Source organism: Phyllopteryx taeniolatus, chromosome 21, assembly GCF_024500385.1.
Source record: "Phyllopteryx taeniolatus isolate TA_2022b chromosome 21, UOR_Ptae_1.2, whole genome shotgun sequence".
In the NCBI taxonomy this organism is placed as follows: Eukaryota; Metazoa; Chordata; class Actinopteri; order Syngnathiformes; family Syngnathidae; genus Phyllopteryx; species Phyllopteryx taeniolatus.
Genome location: NC_084522.1, coordinates 7,779,819 through 7,806,485, shown reverse-complemented (window position 1 = coordinate 7,806,485; position 26,667 = coordinate 7,779,819). Strand labels below are relative to the sequence as shown.

Sequence of the window (26,667 nt, the reverse complement as noted above, 5' to 3'; positions counted from 1 at the left end):
GGTTGGACACACTTGTCCTACTTGGACTTTACTCTGCTTCCCGCTTTGTCACCACCTGAAACAACAACAAGATTAGTAGGAAGACAGAAAGAGAGAGAGAGAGACACGGAGGACATCAGGAAAAAAATCACAGCATTGAGAAAGAATTAGATGAGTTGAACAAACCAAATGTGCATCCCAGATTGTAGAGTGGAACGCAATCTGATCTGTGACACTAGTTGAATTTCAAGTTGTTATAACTTCAAAAACATCACTTTTTCCTATCTGTTGCAATCATAAAACCTTTAAAAAACCAAAACATTTTACCAACGTGAGACAATAAAAATTAGCCATGCTGCAAAAAATTGACAAGCCACCTAAAAGGGTTTATAATTGCCTATAAATGCCGCAAGATGGTGGCAAGGGACTACTTTTGTTTAAATGAAGCTCTTCAATACACTTCAAATTGTTTACTTTGCACCAAGATGCCACCAGATGGCGCCAAATAAATACTGTTGTGTTTGTTTTGGGGTGAGTACAATATAATGTAAATAATAACAGTTTTTGCCACAGTGTTTGCTTCACTTCAATGGGCATTGTGCTGCTCCTTTTGATATGCTCATCTTGGCCACCTGGGGGCAGTATAAAACAGACAGAGGGACACTCACGAAGAGTTTCATAACTGACTCAGTAAACTGCAGTAATACAGTATTAGTCATGTTTCGCAGAGGAGAAAGAACCTATGCCTGTGAGCGTTGTTATATTGTTTGTCTACATGTGTTGCTCCAACATCTATGTTCAAATATTCGTTGCTAACGGGGTTAGAAAACCGCGACACCAGTGCTACCTGTTAGCCTGTCTACAGTGTTTTTCATAGTTTGTTAGCATTAAGCTAAATGGACTTCTGGTGAGAAAAACCTATGTGGTTGTTTTAAATATGCAATGTTGTAACTAGTCTTTGTTTTGTGTTGAGTTTGACAAGGCACCACCGTTTCCAGAAAAGTTAACCATTGTAAAACTACTCATCCTACAGACATTTAACGGAGAACGTAAGGTGTGGATTGTACTGAGAAGGTTGACCCTTAACTATGTTGCAATAAGGTAAAATTAAGGGTAAAAGGTTCAAATTTGAATTTTGAGCTTCCACTTAGTCTCTGCTAAAATTTGTTTACCCTCCCTTTTCTGTCTTCCATTTTTGTTTATTTGGAGGAGAAGCTCCAAGAAGGACTATTGCGTCACATCAAATACAGTACACGCATACATGGGAGTTAATATATGGATGTTACTTAGAGCAAAGTACAAACATGCAAGTGAGACACTCAAACTTACTTTGCACAGGTCCACGTTGTAGTTCCTCGTTCTTGTGTTTCAGCCTTATGGACTGTGAGTGTATGTTTGTGGCTGAAGTTCCATCATGCTCTCTAAACAGTCAGTCCCTCCCTCTCCTCCTCCCACTCATCATAGAGCTGTGATATAAACCAATCCAACCTCTCCTTGCACTCCTGACCACTTTTTAGCCATTTTTGGCCACTTTGTGCCTCTCTTTTAATGTTGCTTCTTGGGAATCAGGTGAATTTCCGCCAGGCTTCATGAGGAATCCGGTTAAATATTACCACGGAGAGCTCCAATGATGGAAGGAGGCCAAATGGTGTGGGGAGCGTTCGTGCTCTTGTCACTGTGTAATTGCTGTCCACACACACACAACATCTGGTAGTGGGAGTGGAGACAAGTGAGCGTCATTTAATGCATTTGGGCGGGTGTGGGAGGGGGGAGTAAGCACTGGGACTTGCTCATCTGGTTTGCATGTGGACCAAGACCCACAGGGCAAGAGGGGACAGGAGGAGGAGGTCCCAAGAAGCTCACTGTCAATCATGAATGAGGGAAAAATTGGACCAGCAGTTGCGCTTGCGGAAAAAAAACAAGCTCTGCCATTAACAAAACGAGAGCATCTAAGACCCCCCTCAAATGTTTTTACAGCGGTACCTTGATTTGTGAGTACCTCAACATACAAGTTTTTTCAAGTTTTGAGCTGTCGCTAGATCAATTGTTTTGCTCTGCATTGTGAGACAAATTTTAAGTTCTGAGCAAGCTTCAGAAAGGCCGCTGCTCGAGTGTGGGGGGAAAAAAAACAAAAAAAACATTCAACATTTATTCAACGAAGCAGTCAAAAACACAAATGCAGAATCAAAACACTCACAACGAGCATGGAGACGATGCGAGCACTGAACTTACCGTGTTATAAACCTCCAACCGGAGCTGGAGTCAGAGCTCCTGATGGCACTCTCTCAGCCACGCCCCTTAAAGGCACACATCACTACATAAATTTTACCGCGTGTGTGACTTTCGGCATAATTAAACTTTATTAAACCCGTTTATTTCTTTTCCTTCTCTTGTTGTGTTTTTATATTTATATTTTACAATACAGTGCTATTTTTCTTAATAACAACAAAAATGTTATGATCTTAATCATGAAACAAATTAAACTCTTAAGTCGACGTACCACTGTAATCATACGTATTTAATAGTATAAACGGTAAATATACCACAAGCTACAGTATGATCAAAATCAGTTTAATAACATTTCAAACTACTTTTACAGTGTTACTCTAAAAACAATTGCTTTACATATTATTACATTTTGAAAAAAATGCACCCAAAATAACATTTCAAACTACTTTTACAGTGTTACTCTAAAAACAATTGCTTTACATATTATTACATTTTGAAAAAAATGCACCCAAAATGCATGTGTACATGTGGCAAAGACGCTCTCCAAACCTCTTCCGCTGACAACCCAGGCTAAACTTTGCTCCTCCCATAACCCAAAGCTTGATTACTGTAGTGTACTGAAAATTGATGCCTGTCCTTAAAGTTTACATTTTGAAAGTGCACAACACTCATTGGGTTAGCTGGAGATAACCCATGCAAGCGCAGAGAGAACACGAAAACGGCAAGAGATTCGAACCCAGAACCATTTGTTGTTTATCTTCAGGCGTTCAAAATGAATCCATCCCTTTATCAGGGAGTTTCAGATGAGCAAACTTGAACAACTTCTCCCTTAAAAACACATGACATGAGATATTTTGGCGGCAGGAATTCCTGGGAGGGTGTGGTCGGTTTGCGGCGGAGGGATGGGGCAAAAACAGGCTGCAGCTTTCCATCCCCGCTCTTGTCTTTCTCTCTTTTGTTCCTCAGTCTGCGGAGGATCGCCGCATCTGTTTTCCGTCCGTCCATAGTGGGGGCGCAGGGGGGTCGTTTAAAACCGGGTGCTGACGTCACCGGCGACACCCTGGAAACTCGAGGACTCCTCGGTTAGATTGTTGTCAAAACAGCACGGTTGAACACTAATTAAAACCAAAAAACAAAAAAGTCTCTCGCAAAGTCTGTTTATATGGAAAGACGACATGCTGATGTGTTTAGTTTGCAGATGCAGAGCAAAAAGTCTCACTTAATCTCAGTAGGTCATTCAGTTCTTAACCGAAACCCCTTAAATAGTTGACGGCTCCCTCCCCACGCATTCCCTCCCCCTAAAAACAAAAGAAAATTACACCAGTGTCACTCAGTCCTCTCCTCCATCCAAGAGATTGTGTCAGTGTGTTGGATCACTTAATCCGTGGACTTAATGTCATGTCAAGTACAATCTCCCTGCCTCCCTTCTCCCAAAGGCCAGACTTGCCAAAACACACTGCGAAGGGTGAACAACACGTGTGACATCATTGTTGTCGTGGAAACCAGATGACAGGACCTGTAAATATTGTGGTAGAAAATGTAGGAAAATTGAAAATGGATTGGAATTTGCAGTTTAAAACAACTCACTGTATGCGCAGTTAAACCCAAAATGACTCATACCCTTGCTAAATTGAGAGTTAATGTGCATGTTTATTTGTTAGATGGGTATCACATTAGAAAGTGGCAAAATACTATTGGATCGGTTGTTAGAGCTATTGATTATGAAAGAATGCATTATTTTTCTGCCTCGAGCCTGAAGTCAACTAGGATAGGCCGCAGTTTACCCGCAACTCCAATGAGGGCAAGCAGGATAGGAAATGGATGGTTGATGGATTATTTTTTTAAATTATGATTAAAAAATGTCTCTCATATGGTGTAAATGAAGCCTATCCCAGGTGACTTTGGGCGAGAGGCAGGGTGCACCCTGGACTGGTCACCAGTCAATCACAGGTCACCAAAAATTCCCTGAAATCGAAATTCCCCCACAGTTTTGACTGATTTGGGTCTTAACTGTGAGTACTTTTAACATGTATCGCTGCAACATGGATACAAATAACTCTGTGGCGTCCTCTAGTGGACATAATTAGAAAGCAATCTCAAAATGGCAGCCCATGAAAAACGGGGTAAGACTACTTTCTGGAACGTCATTAAATACGTCATAGTTCATAGTTTTAGGTGTGGAAACACGTAAGAACCCTTTGCATTTCAAAAAGTCACACCTGCTTTGCACTGTTAACTCCTAGAGTAATTTGCCCTGTAGCTATTTTCTTTTTAATCTGCAACTACTCATCCTCATTACCCTCCTCTGGAGTGGTAGGAGGGCACCATCTGTCGTTTCGCTCTATTGTCGGGGTTCAAAAGTTGAGGGGAAAATGATCCTCCCAAAGGGAAAAAGCTACATAAGTACACGGGGAGTTATTTAAAGACTGTTCGATAATGAGGAGGCATGGCTGGAATCCTGGAGCCTGAGCGACATCATCATCATCATTAGCACACACACGCACACACACACACACAAACATTACTTGTGGGATGACCCATTCTCAAGCTTCTAGAGCAGTCTCAAAGTTTTTACACCAATTACCACCTAAACAAATAGTTGGCTCTCCAAGTATTATCATTATGACTAACATTAAAAAAAACAGTTGCACAGTAGGGCTAGTGTTCATCAAAAACGATAGAGGTTTTATTCCTGAAAAGTATGTTTAATATTATTGTAAGCCACTGTAACATTATGCACAATTTGAACAGTAACACTGTTCTTAAATAAAGGAAGAAAAATAAAGTCCTGAAAAATTTTGATAAAATTAAAATATACTGGATGTATAAGTTAATAATTGTACCTAAATAAAAGTTTAAAAACAAACAGTTCTTAAAAATTAAATGCAAATGTATTAATACAATAAAGTACACACTTCAATACACTATCCATCCATCCATTTTCTGAGCCGCTTCTCCTCACTAGGGTCGCGGGCGTGCTGGAGCCTATCCCAGCTGTCATCGGGCAGGAGGCAGGGTACACCCTGAACTGGTTGCCAGCCAATCGCAGGGCACATACAAACAAACAACCATTCGCACTCACATTCACACCTACGGGCAATTTAGAGTCTCCAATTAATGCATGTTTTTGGGATGTGGGAGGAAACCAGAGTGCCCGGAGAAAACCCACACAGGCACGGGGAGAACAGGCAAACTCCACACAGGCGGGACCGGGGATTGAACCCGGGTCCTCAGAACTGTGAGGCTGACACTCTAACCAGTCGCCCACCGTGCCGCCTCAATACACTATATACATGATATTACAGTTGCTTACAATAAAAAGTTAAACAACTGAACTGTTCTGATGCAGTAATTCTCTTGCTTATCACTAGAGGACGCCTACAGAATGGGTCAACAAAGAGGTAACGTAGTAAAGCTTGGTTACACACACATACACATGCACACTCACAATCACACTTACACAGATTTCCTGTTACTGTAAATGGGAACACAAAACGTATTACCTATTGAAATGTCCGGTGAGTGTATTTCATTTGTTTTAAAGAAATGTTCACTGAAAATAAATCATTTGAATTTACTTAATGCGGAAATGCCCATTGATTGCACATGATTAAAACATGTTAAACAACACGCGCAGACAAACACACACACACACATATATATAACTATTTTTTTGAGGATAATAGGAGAAAATTATCTCCATCTGAGACTGAGTCAATTTCCGTGAAATAAATATCTAAATTTGCAAATTTTAAAAGCATGTAAACCCCAATATAACCTGTTTTTAGCCTTCATCAGCTGGAAACAAAAAGTTTATTACAGTCCTCCGTTAAACACATATGATGCATACAGTATGTTTTGTGTGTCAAATGTTTGCAGTTGGTGACATTATTTCAGATCGATGTGGTCTTGTTTCTGGGCAGATAGATCGGCCCTCCTGCTGCGGCTCTTCTTTCTCGCCCAGCCTCTAGTGTTTATTAATACACCTAAACTGATTTGAGGTAGTTATGGTCACACATAGCTGCACCCCAACTGAGGGGGGGGGATAGAGAGAGAGGGGGGAGCCTGGATCTTTATACCCCCCAAACACACACACATTACACACTCTCATTCTGCTTTGTCATTTGAACTGCTACTGGGTTCATCCACAGGAAGAGGAAAGTTGCGTGTCCACTAACAAGTAAGTAGTGCTAATTTTTATATTGCAGTCGAATTTAAATGGAGCAGCTGGAGGAAGTTCTAAACTTTCATACTGTATAACTTCCTTGTGATGAAGTGGTGGACAGTAAATGTAAACCATAGCAGCAGCGGTTCTAAATGGTGTTTGGTTAAAGACAGTTATGTTTATAATGGGCATCCAAAATAGGTCGGTCAGCGGGTGAAAGAATGTGCATACAACGTTCATCTACGCTGTGCCCAAGACAGCTAACAACTGCTCCTGAGCTGAAAAATGATACTTATATTCAAAGAAGAGGACAAAAAGGTGCTGTTTGTGTCTTTACATGAGGGTAGGGCGATCCAATAATATGATCATCTCCTCTTCAGTGTGGACCTGTGCCACATGTTGGCTGGTGCTCACGGGAATGCATGTTTAAAACGATCGTCTGACCAACGCCAAGCTTTTAGCAGCTGTCGTCAGAAAAACTCCTGCTGGCCCACTCCTGTGCCCAGCTCTACATACCCAGATGATAGACTGAGGCGACATATGGACCCATCTTCATTGTTTGTGTATTACCGCGCGTGGACAGTTGTATTGATAACTGAAATATGAGGAAGATGACACAAGGAACCTACATTCATGCAGTATTATACTATAGGCTGTATTTCCAGAAATAATGGCCTCTACTCTAATCGGCGCCATGCCCTAATTAGTCGTCATCAACTACTTAAGACAAATAAACGTGTTGACGTGTTTCAACGCATCTCTTTCTCCTGTCAGAAAAAAAACAGGTAGTCACCTGTCGATACTAGACACTACCGTTCACTTATGGTCATCAAATGTGACCCTCTCCAATTCCTCTATTTTGCTTTAGACACAAAACATTTGGGTTTGACAAGACATCATCATTTCAGGTGTTATTTCCAGGTATTTACATTTGGATCTGGTAGAAGATAGCATTGTTTGAAACAAAGCAAATTTATTGGAAAAGAGACTTAAAAGCGAGTAAGACTAAGTCTGAGTATTGACTTAGACTGAGTATTTAGTTGCAAATCCTTTGAGTCAATCTCCGGACCTAAACACAACAGAGAATGCATTTTAACTGCTAAAGACAACACAAAAGGGATTACCCCCACCCTTTCCCGAAAACAAAAACTACTGACCCTGTTTTGTAACCCAGTTCCTTGCACAGTATTAAAGATGATTATTTTGTTTAGAACCACAGTTTCACTTGATATTACTTTAAAAAAATGATAGCTACATTCAGCTGGGACGCTACATCTAGCATTTCTCTCTAAATCCATATTTTTTATAGCCCTTGGCGATCAGTCCAGTGTGTACACTGCCTCTGGCTCAAAGTCAGCTGGGATAGGCTCCAGCTCATGCACATCCCCATTGAGGGAAATAGATGGATGGATGGGTGTGCATTAGCAGGCATCAGGCTTTTGTTTGTGGCATTTAGTGTTATTAAGCATTACATTGGTGTCTGTCATTTTTCTTTCCTTTCATCAGGGGATGGATCATGAAGTAGACGCGAACACCAGTTTCAAGTATTAGAGCCCGGCAATGGAGGATGACAGTGATCCGTCGCCTGGTTTCGAACCTCTCTTCATCCAAGAAGAGAACGGGGATCCCGAGAGCAGCTGGTCCACTCTCTCTTTTACAAGGACGCGCTTCAGTCAGTCGTCTTTAATGGGGCCGTACTTGCAGGAGATGGACGACTTACTGAAGAGCTGCGAGGAGCTCACCGTTATCCCGCTCGAGCGAAACCCAGAAGAGATGCTTGGGGAACAAGAAACATCGCCGTATTTTTCCACAAGCTGTACTGGGAACACGATGGAGACGACAGAAAAGTGTGTTCAACACCAGTCCCAAGAAGACATGCCTATCACTTTGGCGGGTAACAAACTGAGTGACACCATGGTCCGGTACGAGGGTCAATTGATGGGTATGTTGACCATGCTGGAGAGCTGCATGGAAGAGGCCGACAACAATTTCGAGGCGAGCCAAGAGTATGTGCATGTGGACAAAGGCAAGAACCTGCTGTCAGAAAGCCAGAGCAATGGTCAACAGGAGTGTAAAGCCACTACAGATATTTACAGTAATGATTCTTCAATGGATATGTCTGAATCAGACTTTCACGTCCAACAATTGAAGTATTCCGGAGTGGATGATGTCAATGGCATGGAATTTCAGACAGAATCCTTAGCGATAGATACCAGTGATATGAGTTTTGGAGTGGATGGATTCGAGGAACTGAAGTCTCAGATGGAGGAGTGCATCGAGGAGCTACAGCGCTTAGAGAGGAGGAGGAAGGATTTACTGGCTGAGGTACTGCAGCTGAGGTGGCAGAAAGCCCAAGAAGAAGAAGAAGAAGCAGAGGCTAACGTTTCAAGCAAAGTCACCAAGTTGATGGCGGTGCTAAAAAAAGAGGAGGAGGATCGGAGAGAGGAGAGGAAGAGGGAAGTGCAGAGCCTCAGGTCGGAACGGGCCGAAGAGGAACGGCGAGTGTGGAGGGCGGAAATGGCGAGGCAGGAGTTGCAAGATGAGATGCGGAAACTGAAGAGGCAACTGTTCGCCAGGGCTAGGGAGAACGTGCACACCCAGGCGGCCCTCAACAAGAGACGCCATGAAATGGATCTTCAGAAGAGAGAGGAGGTAGGATACAAAAAGCTAGGGGTATTCAGCTTTGGCAAGATACTTTTGAGCACTTGTTAGGCGTCGCCTCGGTCTCATGATGTCAAAATGATAACGGCATGATAAATGCCAATTGTAATGGAACCCAGAAATGTCCAAGTCGATTCATTTTGCCGTTCAACTTCTTGTAGAGAACAGCAAGTTGTTCAAAAAGTACTGAAACATTGAACAGTTGCAAATGTGCATTCAAAAGTTTAGAGAAGGTTAAATTAAGTTCACCTGTGAAGGTTATAGTGTCAGGTTCAGCCTAAAATTTCATCCAAAATCTGAATACGGTGAACCTCCACATAATTGCTGTTCGGGAATTGCAAATGTTCCTATTCGCACATTACTTTCGGGAATTTCCTTTGCTGTTTTTGGGCTCAGGCCAGAGGGATATCAAATATAATAATATTGCATCGGCACCATCTATCATTTCATTAGAGCCAAGGAACTAAGTTGAAGTGAGGGGAGGGAGCTTCATTTAGTCAGGGAACAGCCTTGTCGAATAGAAAAAAAGTTGTGGCAATTACAAACCTTTTTGGGTGGGCTTCAATTGCTTTCAGAGTTTCACTTTTTGCGGCAGCTTATCACTTTTTGCGTTGGGCGCTGAATGTCTACATCCTTCATTCCGTTCTCCAGGAGAACCTTCAGACCTTGTTTCTGCAAATGATGGAGGAGAACTCCCAGCTCAGGTCGGCCCACCAGCAACATCTCCAAGACCTCCAAGAGAAGCTTTGCATTCACAGCACCAGCCACACCTGCAACGCGATGCAGGAGGATATGTCTAAGAGGAACTCCTGCAGCGACGTCCAGCAATACCTGCAGGGCAGCCTGAAAGCTCTCGAGAACAGGTACAGGATTTCACTCATCAGTTCGTGGTATCATTTCCATTTTGATGCTGCATTTTTAAAAATTATTATTATTACTTTATGTCCATAAGTACAGTGGTACCTTTAAGATGCAAATGCCAAGCGATTCGAAAGCAGTACCATTTTTTTTGCCTGTAAAAAGAATTTTTGTGACTATAAAAATGTTACAATGTTTCTCAAAACATTGCCTGTACAGTTAATACAGGGTTTATGACAGTTTGGACTTGTGAACGATTATTCATAATTAATCTTAATTGGAAATTTGTGCTTAAATCCAAACTCTGAATTGACCCGGAAATTTGGTTACGAGCATTTAGTACAAACAAAATAGTGAGTCACTTTTTCGAATTCTGATATTTGATCGCCCTTTGAAAATGGAAAGAACAAATTATATTAACCAGCAATATGGAACGGCTTGTTTTTGACTTTTTTTTCCTCAACCTCTGATCTTGGCCTCGCAGGTATGAGCCCATGTTGCTGGCCCTGCAGAAGAGAAAAGAGACAACAACGGGGGGTTTGGCTAAAGCCAAAGAGCAGACCCGGGACCTGAAGGCCCAGCTGGAACCCCTGCGGGAGGAAATGCATACGCAGGTGCTGCAAAGGGCTCGCTTGGAGGAGAAACTTAAACTTGTTCACATACAGAGGAGGGAAGATACCGGACACTACGAGGTGAAGTGAGATGCTGAGGGGCGTGTACAACAGAAAGTACATTACAAGGATCTTTTTTTTTTTTTTTTTTTGACTATTTTAGGAGAGCATCCGTTGTCTTGAGCGAAGTAGTCGAGAGCTGAAGATGGAGTTGACGCTGCAGAAAAGAAAAAACAAAGAGGCAGCGGAGTTGAGAGACTGTCTTTCCAAGCAAATCCTCCTTTATAGGTGAGATGTGCTGTTGAATTTTGCATTTGGCCTTTTTACTAATACACCTTTTTCGATCAGGTGTGCTACTGGGGACCACCAGAAGTCTGAAGACCAAGAGGGAAAATGATTTACGCGGCTCTAGATGAGTCTTTTTGATATGTAGAAGAAAATAGAAAGCACTTTACACATGTTTTTGCATTGTTTCTAAAGGTAGTTTGGAGAAATTTTCTTTTGTATACAAACACACACGCAAGCAATGCCCTAAAGCGGTTGACAATGAGTTAATGGGCCTTTTAGTCTACAAAGTGAGTGTTATTTTGTATAGGAGACATATGCATACATTTCACTATTTAAAACAGTTTCCAAGTGTCTTAATAACATATTTTACAGTGGCACCTTGACTTCTGAGTTGAATTCTTTCCATGAGCAAGTGTGCGATTAAATTAATTACAACAAAACAATTTTCCCCATTGAAATGCCATCAATCTCTTCCAGACGCCCCCAAAACACAAAACATTTTTTTACAAAATCACTCTGCATAAAAAATATCATGTGATAATATTGCATTTATAATATGTAATAAAATGTAATATGTATAATATTTTTTTCTCTTTGATTTTTCCTTTTTTTTTTCATTTTCGAAAACCCGTTTTCTTTGCATTTTTCACCTTGCTTTCTTCACTTTCAGCAACTTTTCCATCTTTCATGGAGGTCTGGAGCTTGGAAATTATTTTAACACCCTTAACTGGTGTTATAGCCTTTATCCACTCCTTCTGTCAAGTACTACCAAGTCGACTACACCTCACTCATATTTGTCACTGCTTTCAAGGTTTAATTTAATGGACATTATCCACTTCTAAGTACAGTACACACTTTCTCAGGATCCATGGTAAGTGTTACAAATTGCACAAACAATGTGAGCACAAAACACAACAGATACCTGTACTTTCACTGTGAGGTAAACATTAAGTTTGGGCACTCATAAGTGAAGGTATCACTGTATTATATATCTTGTTTTGCTGAAATCTGCCACGTTTTAGGTCCCTGTGTCGTGCAAATGAGCCAGCCCACATCCAATGGCAAGTCTGAATTTTGTTAACAAGGCAACCAGGTGTGAAGCCTGAGTTTTGCGAATATGGAGGCTTCGTCTTGAGTGCGCGCTGCAGCCGGCTGCTTGCTTCTACTTGCAGAAGTAGACCCAAGAGTGTGGGCTCATGGAGTCAGCGGTTCATACACTATATTGTGTGTATGCCCAAAGTGCAGATCAACTTGTTCACAGACACATTTTCTATAACAAGGAAGCTAACCAAAGTTATACTTGTTTTTTTCAATGTTATTTTACACCTGATGGGCTGGCAAGCGCTGCAGAGACACAACTATTTGTATACATGCAATTAAAAAGTACATTTTCCATAATATGTTCCCTTTAATCACCTGCACACATGAAATCCAAGTTATTTGAGCACGCTCTAGCACATACTTACTCACAGCTCGCATTTCTTTATGGTGTTTGTATCCTTCCCAGCTCTACTTTACACTGCTCCTTCTGAGGGTATTTGCTTTGTATCACTGGTGACTGTTACACAAACAAGATACTACACGTGTTTGAATACTGTGTGACACCCTCAGATGTTGTGACATGGTCAAGAAAATGTTTGGGCTGAAAGGGTGGCCAGTGGTTCATCCTAGAAATTAATGCATGGCGCCAACATTTTCACCTTTTTGTTATCACGTTATCGTTGTTATTCAATGTCTTCTGTCTTTTGAAATGCAGTTTTCATGTGTACTCTGACTACTGAATAAATCATACTGGTCGTTTTGGATGTCTTGTGCCCTGTTGTCAACAATCAAGAGGGTTGTGGGTTTAAATCTTGGCTCAGACCCTCCTGTGTGGCATTTTCATGTTCTCCCAGTGCTTGTGTGAGTTTTCATCGTGTACTCCAGCTGCCTCCCACTTTCCCAAAACATTCACTGAATATGCCAAACTGTTCAAATGTTTGACTGCGGGTGTGACTGGATGTCTGTATGTGCACTGCAATTGGCCGGTGACCAGTCCAGGGTGTACCCTGCCTCTCTCACCCGAAGTCAGCTGAGATAGGCACGACAAGGGAGCTGGGAATAACCTTTCACAGATAAAAATATTTCTGATATATTGTCCTCAAATGTTCTGTATTGACGCTTTGGCATTGTCAAAAAAGTAAACTTCATGTAAATCGGTTGAGAAATGAGCAAGTTAAGACTTAATTTCAATGTCCAGGCATTGCCTTCTTTGGGAACGTCGCCCCTGCCAACATGGCCGCCACGTTGGCATGCAGTTTCGTCGAGGTGCGACGGCCCATGAGCGGAACTATTTTCTTTTCATATCTGTGGTCTACCCCTTCCTCTCGCCCAAAAGCAGATGGGGTTGTTCGTGACAACACTTGATTTCTTCTTTGTTATTGGTCTGTTGTGTCAAGTAAAACACCTTCTGATTGGACGGTAGGCTCATCCTGCTTTTCAATTCGTCAACCGGGAACACGGCTTCTTCTGAGGGAGAACGTTGCCAATGTGTCTCTTAAAAACTACAAGTCACTATTTGAAGTAAGCAATCATGTCTTCAGCTGATCTATCCCAGGTTCTCGACCTCCTGCGGTCTCTGTACCTCCACACAGACACGCTCGAGCAGTTCATGGACAGAATTGTGTTCCGAGAAGGGCACAAAGCGGTTCTTGTCGAACAGGCGGACTCGAACCGCTTCAAATCCTTCGTTCGGAGCGTTTTCGTCGGCTACGACAAGGAGCTCAAGCAAGTGCCAAGCAGCCACCTGGTAAGTGAGTCAGCCGGCCTTTTAGCGTCCAATCTAGTCTTTTAGCCTTACTTTTAGCAGCTCAAAATAAGGCTAAATGATATTATTTTAATCGTTACCTGAGTCACGCGGCCTATTCTTTAATTCTGTCCCCGTAGTGATAGAAACACCAGTTCTTATGCCTGCACTGAATCACTAGAATCAGCTCATGAGTCGTTTAAAAAGATCCATTCACGGAATCGTTCAGTGATTCGTCTTTCAGTTCACATTACCGAGCAATAAATGATCAAGAGTCTTGTAATATTTGTTATCAATTAGACGTCCGCCCTTCAAAGTTACCCGAAGTTAAAATTCTTAAATTATTCATGTATCTTATTAATGAATTGCTTAATCGATTTATTGTAAATAAACTAAAAACAATTGTAGTGAATTCAACACTTAAATGTAGAGAGTATATATATTTTTTAATTTATTCAAGCAAGTAATTGGTTAATTCCTGAGAATTAGATTAATTATAAATGACACAATAAAATGAGAATTAAAATTACTTAATTTTAAATAAACTCTTAACATTTGGTTTATCCGCATTGTGCTTTCAACAGATCTCCCAAATTCACTTATTTGCTAATAATGGCTTTGCGCACGCTCCATTCATGTGCAGTCTGGACAAGAACTGGGGTGTGTCATGTGTGCTATAATTGTTGATCCTTGAGGTCACTATATGTCGCTGGCGTAGATGGATATACGAACAAAGATACATATTTGTTGCAAATAAATAATATTTTTGGAACCAATTAAGTGAAATTAGATAATTTTCCATGGGACACTTGATCTCTCAACATCGCTCACTGAACTAGGCTAAATGGAAGAATATATTCGTTTTTTTATTCTTATCGTGCTTTCCACAGATCTGCACTCTGCCCGAACTGCTGGCCTTCATTCTCAACAGCCTGAAAAGGAAGAAAAAACGCAACATCTTGGCACACGGCTACAACCTGCTGTGCATGGCCCGGGAGGAGGGCGACGCCGACCACTTCAAGTTCCAGGGCGACGTGACTCAGAGCGCCGCCTACGTCCAAGGCAGCGACCTGTGGAAGAAAGTGGCCCTGCGTCTCGGCACCGACATCACGCGCCACCTGCTGGAGAGCTGCTCCGTGTTCGTGGCGGTCCCGCCGTCGTGCGCTTTCCAGGTGTGCGGCGCTCCCGTCTACGACAGGGTCTCCATGACCACAGTCCCCTCCGGGTTTTGCCGCCAGTCTCGATCCAGGACCTGTCGTAATGCGAAGTCTGTGAGGAATAGATGCCGAGTGTGTTTGAAAAGGAGGGACTTTAGGGTGTCTCATGGGAAAAGGAAGAGAGAAACCAACCAGAAGGATGATGACGACATGACGTGTTCTAAAAAGAGGAGACGACTTGGAGAAGCACAGGAAGTCAAACAGACGGTGGAAGGAGGACAGTCCGTGTCCCTCATGCCTGTGGAGATAAGCACTTCTGTCTCTAAACATCCAGTTGAAACGAGTACAGCTTCTTTGGAAGGAAGACCTAGTTGGAGATCAGGCATTTTCCCCCCTTTGCCTCCCTCACAGTGTTTCATACGCACCTTGGCCTTCCTGTACGGGGGCCGGGGCATGAACGGATTCCCTCTCAACAGAAAGAAGAAGAGCGCAGCAGGATCGAGAAGACTACAAGGTCAGGATATCGTCAGATTGGTTTTCTTCGAGGGGCTGGCGTATCTGAACGGACTGGAGAGGAAACCGAAGAAGCTCCCCCGGCGCTTTTTTAACATGATCCCCCTTTTCAGCCAGCTTTTGCGTCAACACAGGAGGTACGCCTACAACAAAATACTGCAGCGGCTGTGCCCTCTGACGAAGAGCGACTTGGCGCAAAGCGAACTGAGCTCCCTTTTGCCCCAACACTGTACACCTCACCGGGTCTGCCTGTTTGTAAGGGAGTGCCTGTGCGCCGTTGTCCCGTCAGAGCTTTGGGGCTCTGCGGAAAACCGGTGCTTTTTTTTGGCACGTGTCAGGAATTTCTTGCGTAGCAGCAAATTTGAAAGGGTTTCGATTGCGGAGCTTATGTGGAAGATGAAGGTGAATGACTGCGACTGGCTGAAGATCAGTAAGAAAGGTGAGATTAAAGGAGACAAATTATGCAATAAAACAGTTTCTAGGTGTTTTACTAAAATACCTCTGACATTCTTTGGTCAAAATATACAAATGATTAAGAATTACACACACACTTTTTACTTGGTTGTGCAATTTCATGCTTCATGGGTGGGCAGGCGCTCCAGATAACCAACTATTCGAATACAAACATTTTAAAAGTCAGTTTTCCATTGCACTGTATGTCCCCTTTACAGTGCTCTCTTTTGGGCTGATTTAACTGACTGATGTTCACAGGTCGGATCCCACCCAGCGAACTTGCGTATCGGACCCGGGTGCTCGGTCAGCTGCTCGCCTGGCTCCTCGACGGCTACGTCGTTGGCCTGGTCCGAGCCTTCTTCTACGTCACAGAGTCTGTGGGTCAGAAGAACGCCCTGAGGTTCTACAGACAGGAGGTCTGGGCCAGACTGCAGGAACTGGCCTTCAGGTGCACACCTCAACAATGCACATGCTCAATGCGGGTAAGGAAGCTCATGGTCGGCGTTTGTGATTGTAGAGGTCACGTTTCCAAGGGCCTGATGGACGAGTTGACTCCGGCTCAGGTGGCTTCCCTACCCAGAAGCACCGTCATCTCCCGCCTGCGCTTCATCCCAAAGATGGATAGCATGAGGCCCATCACGCGAGTTTTGGGAGCAGACGCCAAGACCAGGGTACTTTCTTTATTTTTGTTCTGAAATGTCCTATTCAAGTCATTGTAACCCACCCCCACTCCTCACTGTAGGCCTTCCAAAGGAATGTACGCAACCTCAGGGATGTCTTGCGGGCTTGCGTACGCACCACTCCGTCCCTCCTTGGTTCAACAGTGTGGGGGATGGCTGATATCCACAAGGTGTTGTCCACTCTTGCTCTGGCCCAGAAGGAGAAGCCACAGACCCTGTATTTCGCTAAGGTTGGACATTGTTTGCATACTCAGGTTGGATTTACACTGCATGGTTCAAGTGACACTTTTTTTTGTTCCCAAATGGCGCAATTACATACAAAAAAATGCAATCAGGCCTTTTCCAAATGTGGATAAAAATATATTGAGTACCTAATGTCTGCCAATGCAATGCCGAGTGCAGTGTAAACACGCAGATCGGATATACTCCGTCAATGTGAGTTTGACATCTTCGAAATACACTGATGGGTCACATAGACTCACCTGCATCTACCAAAACAACACAAACACATTTAAAACTCCTACAGTAAATGAAAACTTCAGCGTGTTGAGTAGACCAGTGACTCTCAAAGTGTGGTGTGCAGATGTTACAAGTCCACTTTTTTTAGTGCACTAAAATATATATATTTTTACTTTTCATGTTAAGTACATTATAAGTACAATACATTTTGCCTTTAATCTTCAAAAACTGAAATGTAAAACATTTTAGGTACAATTTCGATATGAAATTTGTGCAATGAATTTTACCTGAATCATTTAAATACATTTTTTTCATTTGTTAACAGTGGCTTACAATAGTAAATACACTTTTTAGGAATTAAACCTCTGCCTCGGTTGTGATGAAAACTTGGGCCCATTATGCTGCTGTACTTTAATGTTGATCATAATGGTGGTACTTGGAGTGCTAAGACTTGTTTTGAGGTGGTACTTAATGTAAAACATTTGGGAACCGTTGGCGTAGACAAATATGGTGGATATATACTACATTAGAGGCATGTCCATCATTAACAAAATAATTGTGGATGGTGGAATCATATTGAGGTTAAACTCCTTTAAATTAATAGGAGGAAGAGTCAACCCAGGCCAACTTTAATAATCTTGATGTTCACTCATTATTCACTTACATGCAGGTATTTGCAGCTTTCCAACTGCACGGTACCGGCTCAACTCTCCTTCGGTTTTGGTTTTGCAGTGGGGGGTAAAAAGAGTGACTTGTGTCCAACCTTCTCTCTCTGCCTTTCAGGTGGACGTCAGTGGAGCATACGATAGTCTTCCTCATGACAAACTTCTCCATGTGATCGGCCAAGTCCTGTCGCCTGTCCAAGAGGAGGCCTTCACCATACGCAGCTATGCCAAGATCTGGGCAGATCCTTTCGAGGGCTTGAGAAAGTCTTTTGTTCGACAGGTACAAACAAAACTTAGGTTGCTTAAAAGTGGTCTATTCAGGCTAGAAGTTTTTTTCTTCTCCTTTTGCAGGCTGACTTCGTGGAGGACAAGATGGGCTCCACCAACATGAAAGGCTTTGTGACGGCACTGCAAAGAAGCGGCAGAGTTCACAACGCCATTTTGGTGGAGCAGGTTGATGTGGCATCCTGAGATCGTCCTTGTAGATTACATAGTTTACATTTTTGTGCTAATGAAGCTATTTTTCAGCACTTTTCGTCAGATATTCACGGCAAAGAGGTGCTTCAGTTCTTCACCCAAATGTTGACGGGGAGTGTTGTGCAGTTTGGGAAGAAGTAAGGTTTGAATTTTATTTATAGCATGGACCTGCACGTCATAATTCTGGATTTGGGCCCTCTCAGGAAGTATCGTCAGCGTCGCGGGATTCCGCAGGGATCCGTCGCGTCCAGTTTGCTCTGCTGTCTCTGCTACGGTCACATGGAGAACGTCCTGTTCAAAAGCATAACAGGAAGCAAAGGGTACATCACATGTACCCATGTTGTTTGTAAACTGGGGCCTACTTGGATTTGCTTTCCTGAAGTCTGCCGATGTAGTAATACCATTTCAGTAGGAGAGGGCAGTGTGTTGAAGCCTGCCCCCCCCCTCCCCTGTTTCTGCCCCTTCCAGACGACTGATGAGACTGGTGGATGATTTCCTCCTGATCACGCCAGACCTACACGAGGCAAAAAACTTTCTCAAGTATGACTCCCCAGAATAATACAGTTATTTCGATTTTCACCCTTGCTCTGGGTAGTTTGCATGCTCTTCCCGTGCTTGTGTGGGATTTCTCCGGGTACTCTGGCTCCCTCCCATGTTCCAAAAATATACATTAGGTTAATTGAAGAGTCTAAATTGTCCATATAAGTGAATGTGCGCGTGAATGGTTGTCTGTCTGCATGTGCCCTGCGATTGACGGGCGACCAGTCCAGGGTTTACCCCGCCTCTCGTCCAATACTCAGCTGAGATAAACTCCAGCTCACGTGATCCAATTCTTATTCACAGATTATATCTATATATATTCATTTTTGTGTTGAGGGTCTTGCTTGCTGGAGTTCCGGAGTACGGCCTGGTGGTCAACCCGCAGAAGGTGGCGGTCAATTTTCCGCTGTCGGAAGATGTGGGTTCCGTCATCGGCATCCGCACGCTCCCCCTCCGCTGCCACTTCCCCTGGTGCGGCTTGCTGCTTGACACATACTCACTCGACGTCTATAAAGATTACTCCAGGTGAGGCTTCTCATCAGCTGTAAATAATATACCATAGGCTATTTGTTCTCAGATTTGTCATTGTGCTTTTGCAGGTCTTTTATGGTCTTATAGGTTAAGGCAAAATCTTCCTGCACTTTGACCCAACTCAGACAGACACATCATAAAACACAACTCCCAGTCTTGCATGAAATTACGGATGCAGCAGAACCTCAAAAGTCAAACACAATCTAATCTGTGATGCTGGTTAATCTCCAAGTTGTTCAAACTTCAAAACTATTTTTCTCATAGGAGATAATATGGAATACATCAATGCGTTGAAAATGTTTCCCTCTTATAACCTTTATTGACTACAGGCAATTACCGGTAACATTTTTAACTATCATACAAGCATCAAAATAAATTAATCACAGTACTATTTAAATCAAACAAAAAAAAAAAAAGAAAAGAAAAATCACCCACCATTTGCAGAAACTTGATGGACATGCCATTTTTTGGCAAACTTCCCTGGTCAATTTTATGCTTGTCATTAGCCATTATGCTTTCAGCTTCATGCTAATTGTGTTAGCATCCATCCATTTTTGGGTTGCGAGTGAGTTGGAGTCTATGCTAGCTGACTTTGGGAGAGATGCGGGGTACACCCTGGACTTGTCGCCAGTAGCAGGGCACATACAGACAAACAATAATTCACAATTTGGACAACATTAATTTACTGTATAGTCTTCAATGAGCATTCTTGTTCATTGGAGGAAGTCGGAGAACCTGGGGAAAAAAAACCCCACGCAAACACAACAGTCACGCATGATGGTGGTCTGACTCTTCATTTGACTTCTTCTTCTCCCTGTACCACAGCTATGTGGGCCAGTCTCTGCGCCACAGCCTCACTTTGGGCTCGGTCCACTTGGCCGGAGAGCAAATGAGGAGGAAGTTGATGGTGATCCTCAGACTCAAGTGCCACGCTCTGTTCTTGGATCTGAAGGTCGGGCAAATAATCATTACAGTTTCCTTGTTACTGGGGCCATTAAATACAATTCTCTAGAATTTCCCCTCTGGGGATCATTAATGGATTATGTTAATTTTTGGAGTTATGGTAGGAGCGGTGACTGAGTGATGACTAAAAGATGTATTCTGTGATAATATACTGGGTCTTGATGGATCATTGAGGCTTGAATCGCACTCTTATCGAAGTTTGAAGGGCTGATTAATGTGCCAGTAAACTTCAGATCATTTGTATATATTTCTTTCATTTTTAGAATTGCACGACGAGCCCGATCAAAAGCTCTCGTGCACAGTGATTCTGTACTGCCCGTTCTGGAATCCCTCAAGTGCTATGCGAAAGGATCACTCAATTAAATGTTCACACTTCATTAAGTTAGTGTTTAAACTTTTTTTTTTTTGTATCCGGGACAGTATTTAAGAACAGTTTAGTTGTATTTACCGTTTAAGTACAATACATTTGTATTGAATCTTTTAGAGCTGTTTGTTTCTAAGCATTTATTTAGGTACATTTTATTTTGTAACTTATGCATAGTACATTTTAATTATATTCATATTTAGGTGCAGTGTCAGTGTTCACAGTGTGTACCATTTTACAGTGGCTTACAATAACATTAAATATACTTTGTAGGAATAAAACTTCTGCTTTGTTTATGATTAAATTGGGTCGACTATGCTACTGTAGCACTAGTACCACTCAAGTATTTTTTGAGTGGTACTTTGACAACCACTGCTCTCGCAGGCCCTATGTGACCCAACGGGCATTAGGTTGCCCACTCTTGTACTAACCATACTATTTATTTGTATATTTTATGCTTGTTAATATCATCAAATGACTTTTTTTCTGTGCAGACAAATTCCCTGGCGGCAGTCCACAAAAACATCTACGAGTTGGTGCTGCTCCATGCATTCAGGTCAAGACTTACCCTAGGCTACGAGTCAAATTTTATGCTTCATCACACATTCTTAAATGCGTGTGCTTGACATTATTGGAACGGGCTGAATTAAAGTGTTTTTGCCTTTTTTTTTTTTAAAAAAAAGACGTTTTCTGCTCAAATACAAACTATGTAAGTATACGTGCAGTAATATACGTATATGTACATATGTATTTGTATACTCTACAAAGTGCTTATTACCAAAGGACAATGGTAAATAGTGACCAGGACACCACTTCCCCCCTTACTGGCCGTGACTTAATAAAGGGCTGGTTAATCACTACCCACAATGAGCGGAGAACTAATTAAATTGTCATTCATCACATTATGTAAGCATTTTAAATTCCCTTTGGGGCTATTTTTAGATTCAATGTGTGTGCCCAGAGTTTACCCTTTGGCCAAACGGTTGCAAAGAATCCTGTGAACTTTCTGCGGATGATCTGGGACATGGCTCAGTACACCAATCAGCTCCTGAGGTGTAGCAACAAAGGTTTTCCACTTGGATACACTTAAAACATTTGGGTCTACAGTATATAAAGTTCAAAATTTAATTGAAATATTTTTTGTCCTTGTGCGTCACTGCTTTGAATCGTTAGATTGCAAGGCCCTGGCTGGCATTGTGCCAGACGCGGCAGTGGATTTGCTTTTCTGCCTTTCATTTCTGCTGGCATTGTCGCAACATCGCCCCCTATACAAGAGTATGCTTCCCCATCTGCAGAAATGTAGGTGCCCTCAGGAAACACACGAATGTGCAACATATTTGACAGTTCTTCAAAAAGAAAAACAATGTCTGCTCCTTTCAGGGAAGCGTAGTCTGGAGCGCCGTCTGGGAGACTTGCGACTGGCCAGGGTGAGACAGGCAGCCAACCCCAGGACCCCTGTGGACTTCTTGACCATCCGAACTTAAAGAGTGTCAACTTACCTCGATTAAACTCTCCCTGCAAAAAAACAACCATCAGCAGCCGACAGGTTTGGATGTGAATGTTTGGCCCAGAAACACGCAGAGTTGAAATAACAATTGGTAATGTCATCTGGTGCAGTGAAAGCTTGCTGGAGAGAGAAAACAGCCTTTTCCTTCGATGATGCTGTACAACGCACTTTTACAATGACTCACTGTCTTTATACATGGCCCATTAATCACCAGATACATAATGATTGGAATAAAAAACCCTCAACTGTATAAATTAATCTATAGCCTTTGTCCATCTGGACTTCAATTTATGCTTTGTGGTATTTTCCCATTTAGATGTCAGAGGAAGGAATTCCTGTATGTTTGAGCTTTATGGTCAGTGTGCATGTTTTAGTTTGGTCAAAAGCTTTGTTTGTATATTGAATTAAAGTGTAGAATAATATGGCTGTTTTGCCATAGTGCACTATATTGTGTGAATACGCTCACTTTTTTATTGACTGAAATATCAATATGCCTATGTCTAAAAAAGAGGATCCTTTGTCATGATGCCAAAATGCTTTCCCACTCACCCACAAGACATCAACTTCAGTTCAAACTACTGTACTCATCCCCAACAGACAACAATATGTTGTCTTAGGTCCTTGCAAAAAAAACAAAGTATGAACATAAGAAAGCAGTTGCTAGCTGCCAATAATGTGCACAGGAGGTTACTTTTGTGAAATTGAAACATAGTTCATGATAACAGTTGCAGAGGTTACTGCCCCCGAAGTTACTGCGGTTCGAGCTCAAAAGCGTCATTGCTGTACGGGTTTAGCCCCTCCCGTGTGGAAGATCTCCTCTTGACCTTTTGGATTCCTTTGTAGAGGGCCACCAGTGGAATCGAAACCACAGGCATTACACAAAGGAGGACAATTACGGCAAACACAAAGTCTGGGTAGGGCTTGACCTCTGTTTTGGGAAAGAGTTCCTAAAGAAAAGAACAAGATTGTCCAGTTTCACGCCTTGAAATATCATATTAAAATTCCACCCATTATTTTTCTTTACTTACGTAAGCAGGATTCCATGCAGGGTATGTGGGGTGTTCCTGGGCTTGGAGGACCACATACGCAATCAACACTACTTTAAGCATTAAAGGACTGATAGTAGTCCAACAAATTCTCCAATAAAGATTCGGCCTCTTCCCAGTCATGAAATAGATGTCTTCACTGAAACTGAGGGCACAGAAAACACACAGAGATGAATATTGTACTGCAGGGCTTAGTTGTACTGAATAAGAGAAGATTAAATCAATACTTTTTCATTCCATAGACATAAACAACTCCAATAAGCTCGCAAAACGCAATAATGAGCAAGGGAACTGAGCCCACGTAGCTGTTGAAGACCTCCACCCAGTAGTTCCCAGAACCCATGGTGAAGATGAGAGAAATGGAAAATGAAATCAAGCAGAAGACCCCTGCAAAAGTCACAAATACAAATGCATAAAATAACTGCCTGGTAACACACGTCCTTTTGACTTAAGAGTTACTAAATTGCAGAGACCTGTAATAAGTTCTTCAGGCATCCACTTGGGTACCAGATTGAGGTCACTGAGGGGCCTCAGGACTCCCTCTACATTACCAAACATGGAGGAGAGGCCTAAACTGAAGAGCATTAGGAAAAACAATACCGCCCATAACTGCGAGCCCGGCATCTCCAGCACTGCTTCAGTGAACACTATAAAAGCCAGGCCTGTTCCAGAAGCACTCTGTGATTAAAAAGAAACATTTCACAGTACATTCTTGTTCAGTACATTGCGTGCAATTAAATTACTTGGGAGGAAAGAGCAGGAAACAACCTGTGAGAATACACGGATGGATGTGTGTTCAGAATTTCATCACCTGGTCAAGGAATGTTTTCAGGTTGCAGGGCCTCAGTTGCAGGCTAGAGAGCTCATCTGGTTTTGTCAAATTCAGGTACTCAACCCAGTGGTCGTAGTTGTCCCTTGTTATATTCTGGTCAGAAAACTCAAAGTGGTTGGTCAAAACCAAGATGTTTCTGCAAATACACATTTTTGTTTTTCATGCGTCTGGATATTCCAAGAAAGTACGGTAATTAGATCTGAACGTGTCTGTGAATATTCTCATTTATCCCGGTCATTTCATTCTCAGGGCATTGAATGGAATACAACTGGACTCTCCTGATTGTCTTAGAAGATGTTCCGCCTCTCATCCGAGCAGGCTTCATCAGTTCATGCACAAGGCGAGGTGGGACAGCCCTAAGATGGATGTTGGTGTGGAAACCCTAACTATTTATTCTTCTAAATTGTAGGCGTGCCTCAAACCACAAATGGTATCGCTCTTTTGAGATACAAAATGACTTATTTTCCATCCCAAAGATACCATTCGTAGTTTGGTTTCCACACCAACACCCAAGCTAGGGCTGTGCTACCTAGCCTTGTGCATAAACTGATGAAACCTGCTTGGATGAGAGGCGAAACGTCTTCTAAGAGAAACGAAACAGTCCAATTGTGATCGAGTTAATGCCCTGAGAGGAGATCTGAACATCAGTACGTACTCTTTTAGGCAGGAGTTAAAACCGACGTTAGCTTTAAAACCCAGGGTGGAAAAGATAGATATGGCAGCGTATAGGGATGTGGCACTGTTTATTAATCCCACGATGACTGCATCCTTCTCGCAGTTGTTTCTAGTACACAGAAAATAATAAATCAAAGAGTGCATTACATAATTCCTTTCTACAATATCGACAGTCTTTACTTCTCATCGGCATAGCTGGAGATTGCTATCAGACCTCCAAAGGCCACTGACAGAGAGAAGAATATCTGAGTCGAGGCGTCTAACCACACCTGAGGGTTCTTCAGTATCTCCCACTGAAAACAAACACATCAGGCTCTTGACTTTGGAGCTGTTATGCTCAAGTAGCCGCCAAAAAGTGAGCAAACTCACATCCGGAGTGAAGAGATACACCAGTCCATCCGTAGCGCCGGGCAGGGTGAGAGCGCGGACCAGAAAAATGGTGAGTACCACGTATGGCAACGTGGTTGTCACGTACACTGCCTAAAATACATGAGATTCATTGAAAGATGCAGAGAACTGATCTTACCTGTTTCTGCAATCAACTGACCTTTCCCACAGACTGGATTCCTTTGATGATACAAATATACGTTGTCAACCAGGCACAGGCCAGGCAGACCACCAACCACCACTGCAGAGAACCACTGGTTCCCATGTCAGGGGTGATGTTCAGTGTCTGACGGTACCAGAAGAAATTGACTGGAGTGCTCTTCACGCATTCCTCATTCAGGTCTGCATAAATCATGGATTATGTAAAACAAAAACAAAAACAATTTAACTCCTTTTGCTTTATTGGTCAAATCAGTTTATTTCCTGTACTTAAATCAATCCAGACTTTTAGGGAATATTCTAACAGTTATGTTGTTTTCTCTCGTCTTGTTTTCCCACCATTACTCCTTACTGCAGTGTGTGTGTGTTCAGTTCCGTGAGTGTGAATGTTTGTCTCTTTATGCGCCCTGTGATTGACCGGCGACCAGTTCAGGGAGTACTCTGGCTTATGCCTGATGTCAACTGGAATATTCTCCCACAGTAACAGAAGAAGACATAGAAAATGGATGAATGCACGGATACTCTGAACTTTTAATCCAGGATGGCCTTATAGGACCAAATGCCTGCGACTGTTTCTGTATTTGGTCTACACACTAAAGTATTATCTTAGAACAACCCGAATGGTTTCATCGAATTACCTGTACGATTAGTGTTAAGTGGACACTGGCTCCATGGCAGAGGGTTCTGGAAGGAGTTGAAAAAGTACCAGAAGACCCAGGCCAGGATGGTGTTGTAGAAATTGCACACCAGGAACGATACAATCATAGAGCCAATGCCTACATGAAGAAAATAATGACAACCAGTTCAATCATGTATGGTTGGACATTTTTGTTGTTTTATCCGAATATTGACAGAAAAAGAGAAAAAGAAACTTCAGTTTCATAAAAGGGCATATTTGCGAAAATGTCCCGGGTCACCCACCAACTCCACCCAGAAAGGGTGAGATGTTCTTCCACACTCCGATGCTTCCCTTGCGGAGCCTCTGTCCTATTGCCATCTCCAGGTAGAGCAGGGGGAGACCCTCAAACACCAGCGCAATCAGGTAGGGGATGAGGAACGCTCCTGAGGATATAAACATTCATGCTCATGAAGGGTTAGTGGAACTCATCTTGATAAATGTGATGGTTTTATTATTTTCCAATCGAATGGCTCAAGTAACTCATTAATAATGGTTAAGCATTGGTCAAATTGAGGCTTAGCAACACCTCTTGTGTGAGTAAATATGTCAAGTTAATCAAGCCAATAACCCTGCTGCACATTAGTGTGGGTGAGTGTTTGTTCAGCTTGACCTTCACTGCGAACTATGAGGAAGGGAATCAATACTGCCCCTAAGGGCCGCACAAATCACTAGACGTAGGAAGCGGTATAAGTAACTCACCTCCTCCATAAATTTGACACAGGTAGGGGAAACGCCAAACGTTTCCGATCCCAACTGCGAAACCGATGGAGGTCAGCATGTACTCAATCTTGTTGTTCCATGTGACTCCCTCCTGCACATTTCTTGTTTTGTCCATCTTGAGCTTCCCAAATGATGAGGCACAATTCCAGAATTGTTGCAAAAGTCACTTAATTGTAACATGCTAAAATGAGTATGAATTCTATTCGAAATTTCTTCTCCGTGATCTTACCTGTGTGTGGCAATCTTTTTAATGTGTGGAGCTTTGCCTTTTATCAGCCGTCTTC

The 26,667-nt window shown here is 42.5% G+C and overlaps 3 protein-coding genes across 6 annotated transcripts in view; 2 read left to right on the top strand and 1 right to left on the bottom strand.

Annotated features, from left to right (window-relative positions):
• The first annotated feature begins 48 nt into the window (after positions 1-48).
• sync (syncoilin, intermediate filament protein) lies at positions 49-12,526 on the top strand. 2 transcript variants are annotated; one of them, XM_061761001.1, is made up of 6 exons: positions 49-1,970; positions 7,880-9,025; positions 9,686-9,897; positions 10,377-10,584; positions 10,667-10,791; positions 10,852-12,526. In XM_061761001.1, exons 2-6 carry the CDS (start codon positions 7,934-7,936, stop codon positions 10,898-10,900), a joined length of 1,686 nt encoding a protein of 561 aa, XP_061616985.1. In that variant the 5' UTR covers positions 49-1,970; positions 7,880-7,933; the 3' UTR covers positions 10,901-12,526. The 2 variants fall into 2 exon arrangements, with proteins under 2 accessions (XP_061616985.1, XP_061616987.1); XM_061761003.1 differs by lacking the exon at positions 49-1,970 and adding an exon at positions 6,270-6,388.
• A 661-nt stretch (positions 12,527-13,187) lies between these two features.
• On the top strand, positions 13,188-22,342 carry tert (telomerase reverse transcriptase). The gene is made up of 16 exons (XM_061759760.1): positions 13,188-13,579; positions 14,467-15,685; positions 15,958-16,147; positions 16,217-16,370; positions 16,442-16,609; positions 17,622-17,783; positions 17,855-17,956; positions 18,032-18,117; positions 18,184-18,300; positions 18,449-18,520; positions 18,857-19,045; positions 19,877-20,003; positions 20,873-20,934; positions 21,321-21,445; positions 21,552-21,677; positions 21,759-22,342. Exons 1-16 carry the CDS (start codon positions 13,364-13,366, stop codon positions 21,860-21,862), a joined length of 3,219 nt encoding a protein of 1,072 aa, XP_061615744.1. The 5' UTR covers positions 13,188-13,363; the 3' UTR covers positions 21,863-22,342.
• slc6a18 (solute carrier family 6 member 18) overlaps positions 22,325-26,667 on the bottom strand; it is a 4,364-nt gene continuing 21 nt past the window's right edge. Inside the window, exons 1-13 of one of the 3 annotated variants that reach the window (XM_061759762.1) lie at positions 26,613-26,667; positions 26,363-26,504; positions 25,906-26,046; positions 25,623-25,760; positions 24,986-25,167; positions 24,808-24,918; positions 24,619-24,731; positions 24,419-24,547; positions 23,743-23,899; positions 23,405-23,609; positions 23,159-23,318; positions 22,914-23,076; positions 22,325-22,832 (exon numbers count right to left, since the gene is read on the bottom strand). The exon at positions 26,613-26,667 is cut by the window's right edge and continues 21 nt beyond it. In XM_061759762.1, coding sequence (XP_061615746.1) covers positions 22,635-22,832; positions 22,914-23,076; positions 23,159-23,318; positions 23,405-23,609; positions 23,743-23,899; positions 24,419-24,547; positions 24,619-24,731; positions 24,808-24,918; positions 24,986-25,167; positions 25,623-25,760; positions 25,906-26,046; positions 26,363-26,498 — 1,833 coding nt within the window. In that variant the 5' untranslated portion in view covers positions 26,499-26,504; positions 26,613-26,667 and the 3' untranslated portion in view covers positions 22,325-22,634. Of the gene's footprint in view, positions 22,833-22,913; positions 23,077-23,158; positions 23,319-23,404; positions 23,610-23,742; positions 23,900-24,418; positions 24,548-24,618; positions 24,732-24,807; positions 24,919-24,985; positions 25,168-25,622; positions 25,761-25,905; positions 26,047-26,362 lie in introns of those variants that run through there. The other 2 variants (XM_061759761.1, XM_061759764.1) reach the window with 2 other exon arrangements.

Excerpts from the sequence above, each read along its gene's own strand:
- sync (XM_061761001.1), top strand. The coding sequence starts at position 7,934 with ATGGAGGATGACAGTGATCCGTCGCCTGGTTTCGAACCTCTCTTCATC. Across the intron at positions 9,026-9,685 it reads ATCTTCAGAAGAGAGAGGAG|GAGAACCTTCAGACCTTGTT; the intron begins GTAGGATACAAA and ends TCCGTTCTCCAG. Across the intron at positions 9,898-10,376 it reads CTGAAAGCTCTCGAGAACAG|GTATGAGCCCATGTTGCTGG; the intron begins GTACAGGATTTC and ends TTGGCCTCGCAG.
- tert (XM_061759760.1), top strand. The coding sequence starts at position 13,364 with ATGTCTTCAGCTGATCTATCCCAGGTTCTCGACCTCCTGCGGTCTCTG. Across the intron at positions 18,118-18,183 it reads GTTGTGCAGTTTGGGAAGAA|GAAGTATCGTCAGCGTCGCG; the intron begins GTAAGGTTTGAA and ends GGGCCCTCTCAG. Across the intron at positions 18,521-18,856 it reads GAGGCAAAAAACTTTCTCAA|GGTCTTGCTTGCTGGAGTTC; the intron begins GTATGACTCCCC and ends TTTTGTGTTGAG.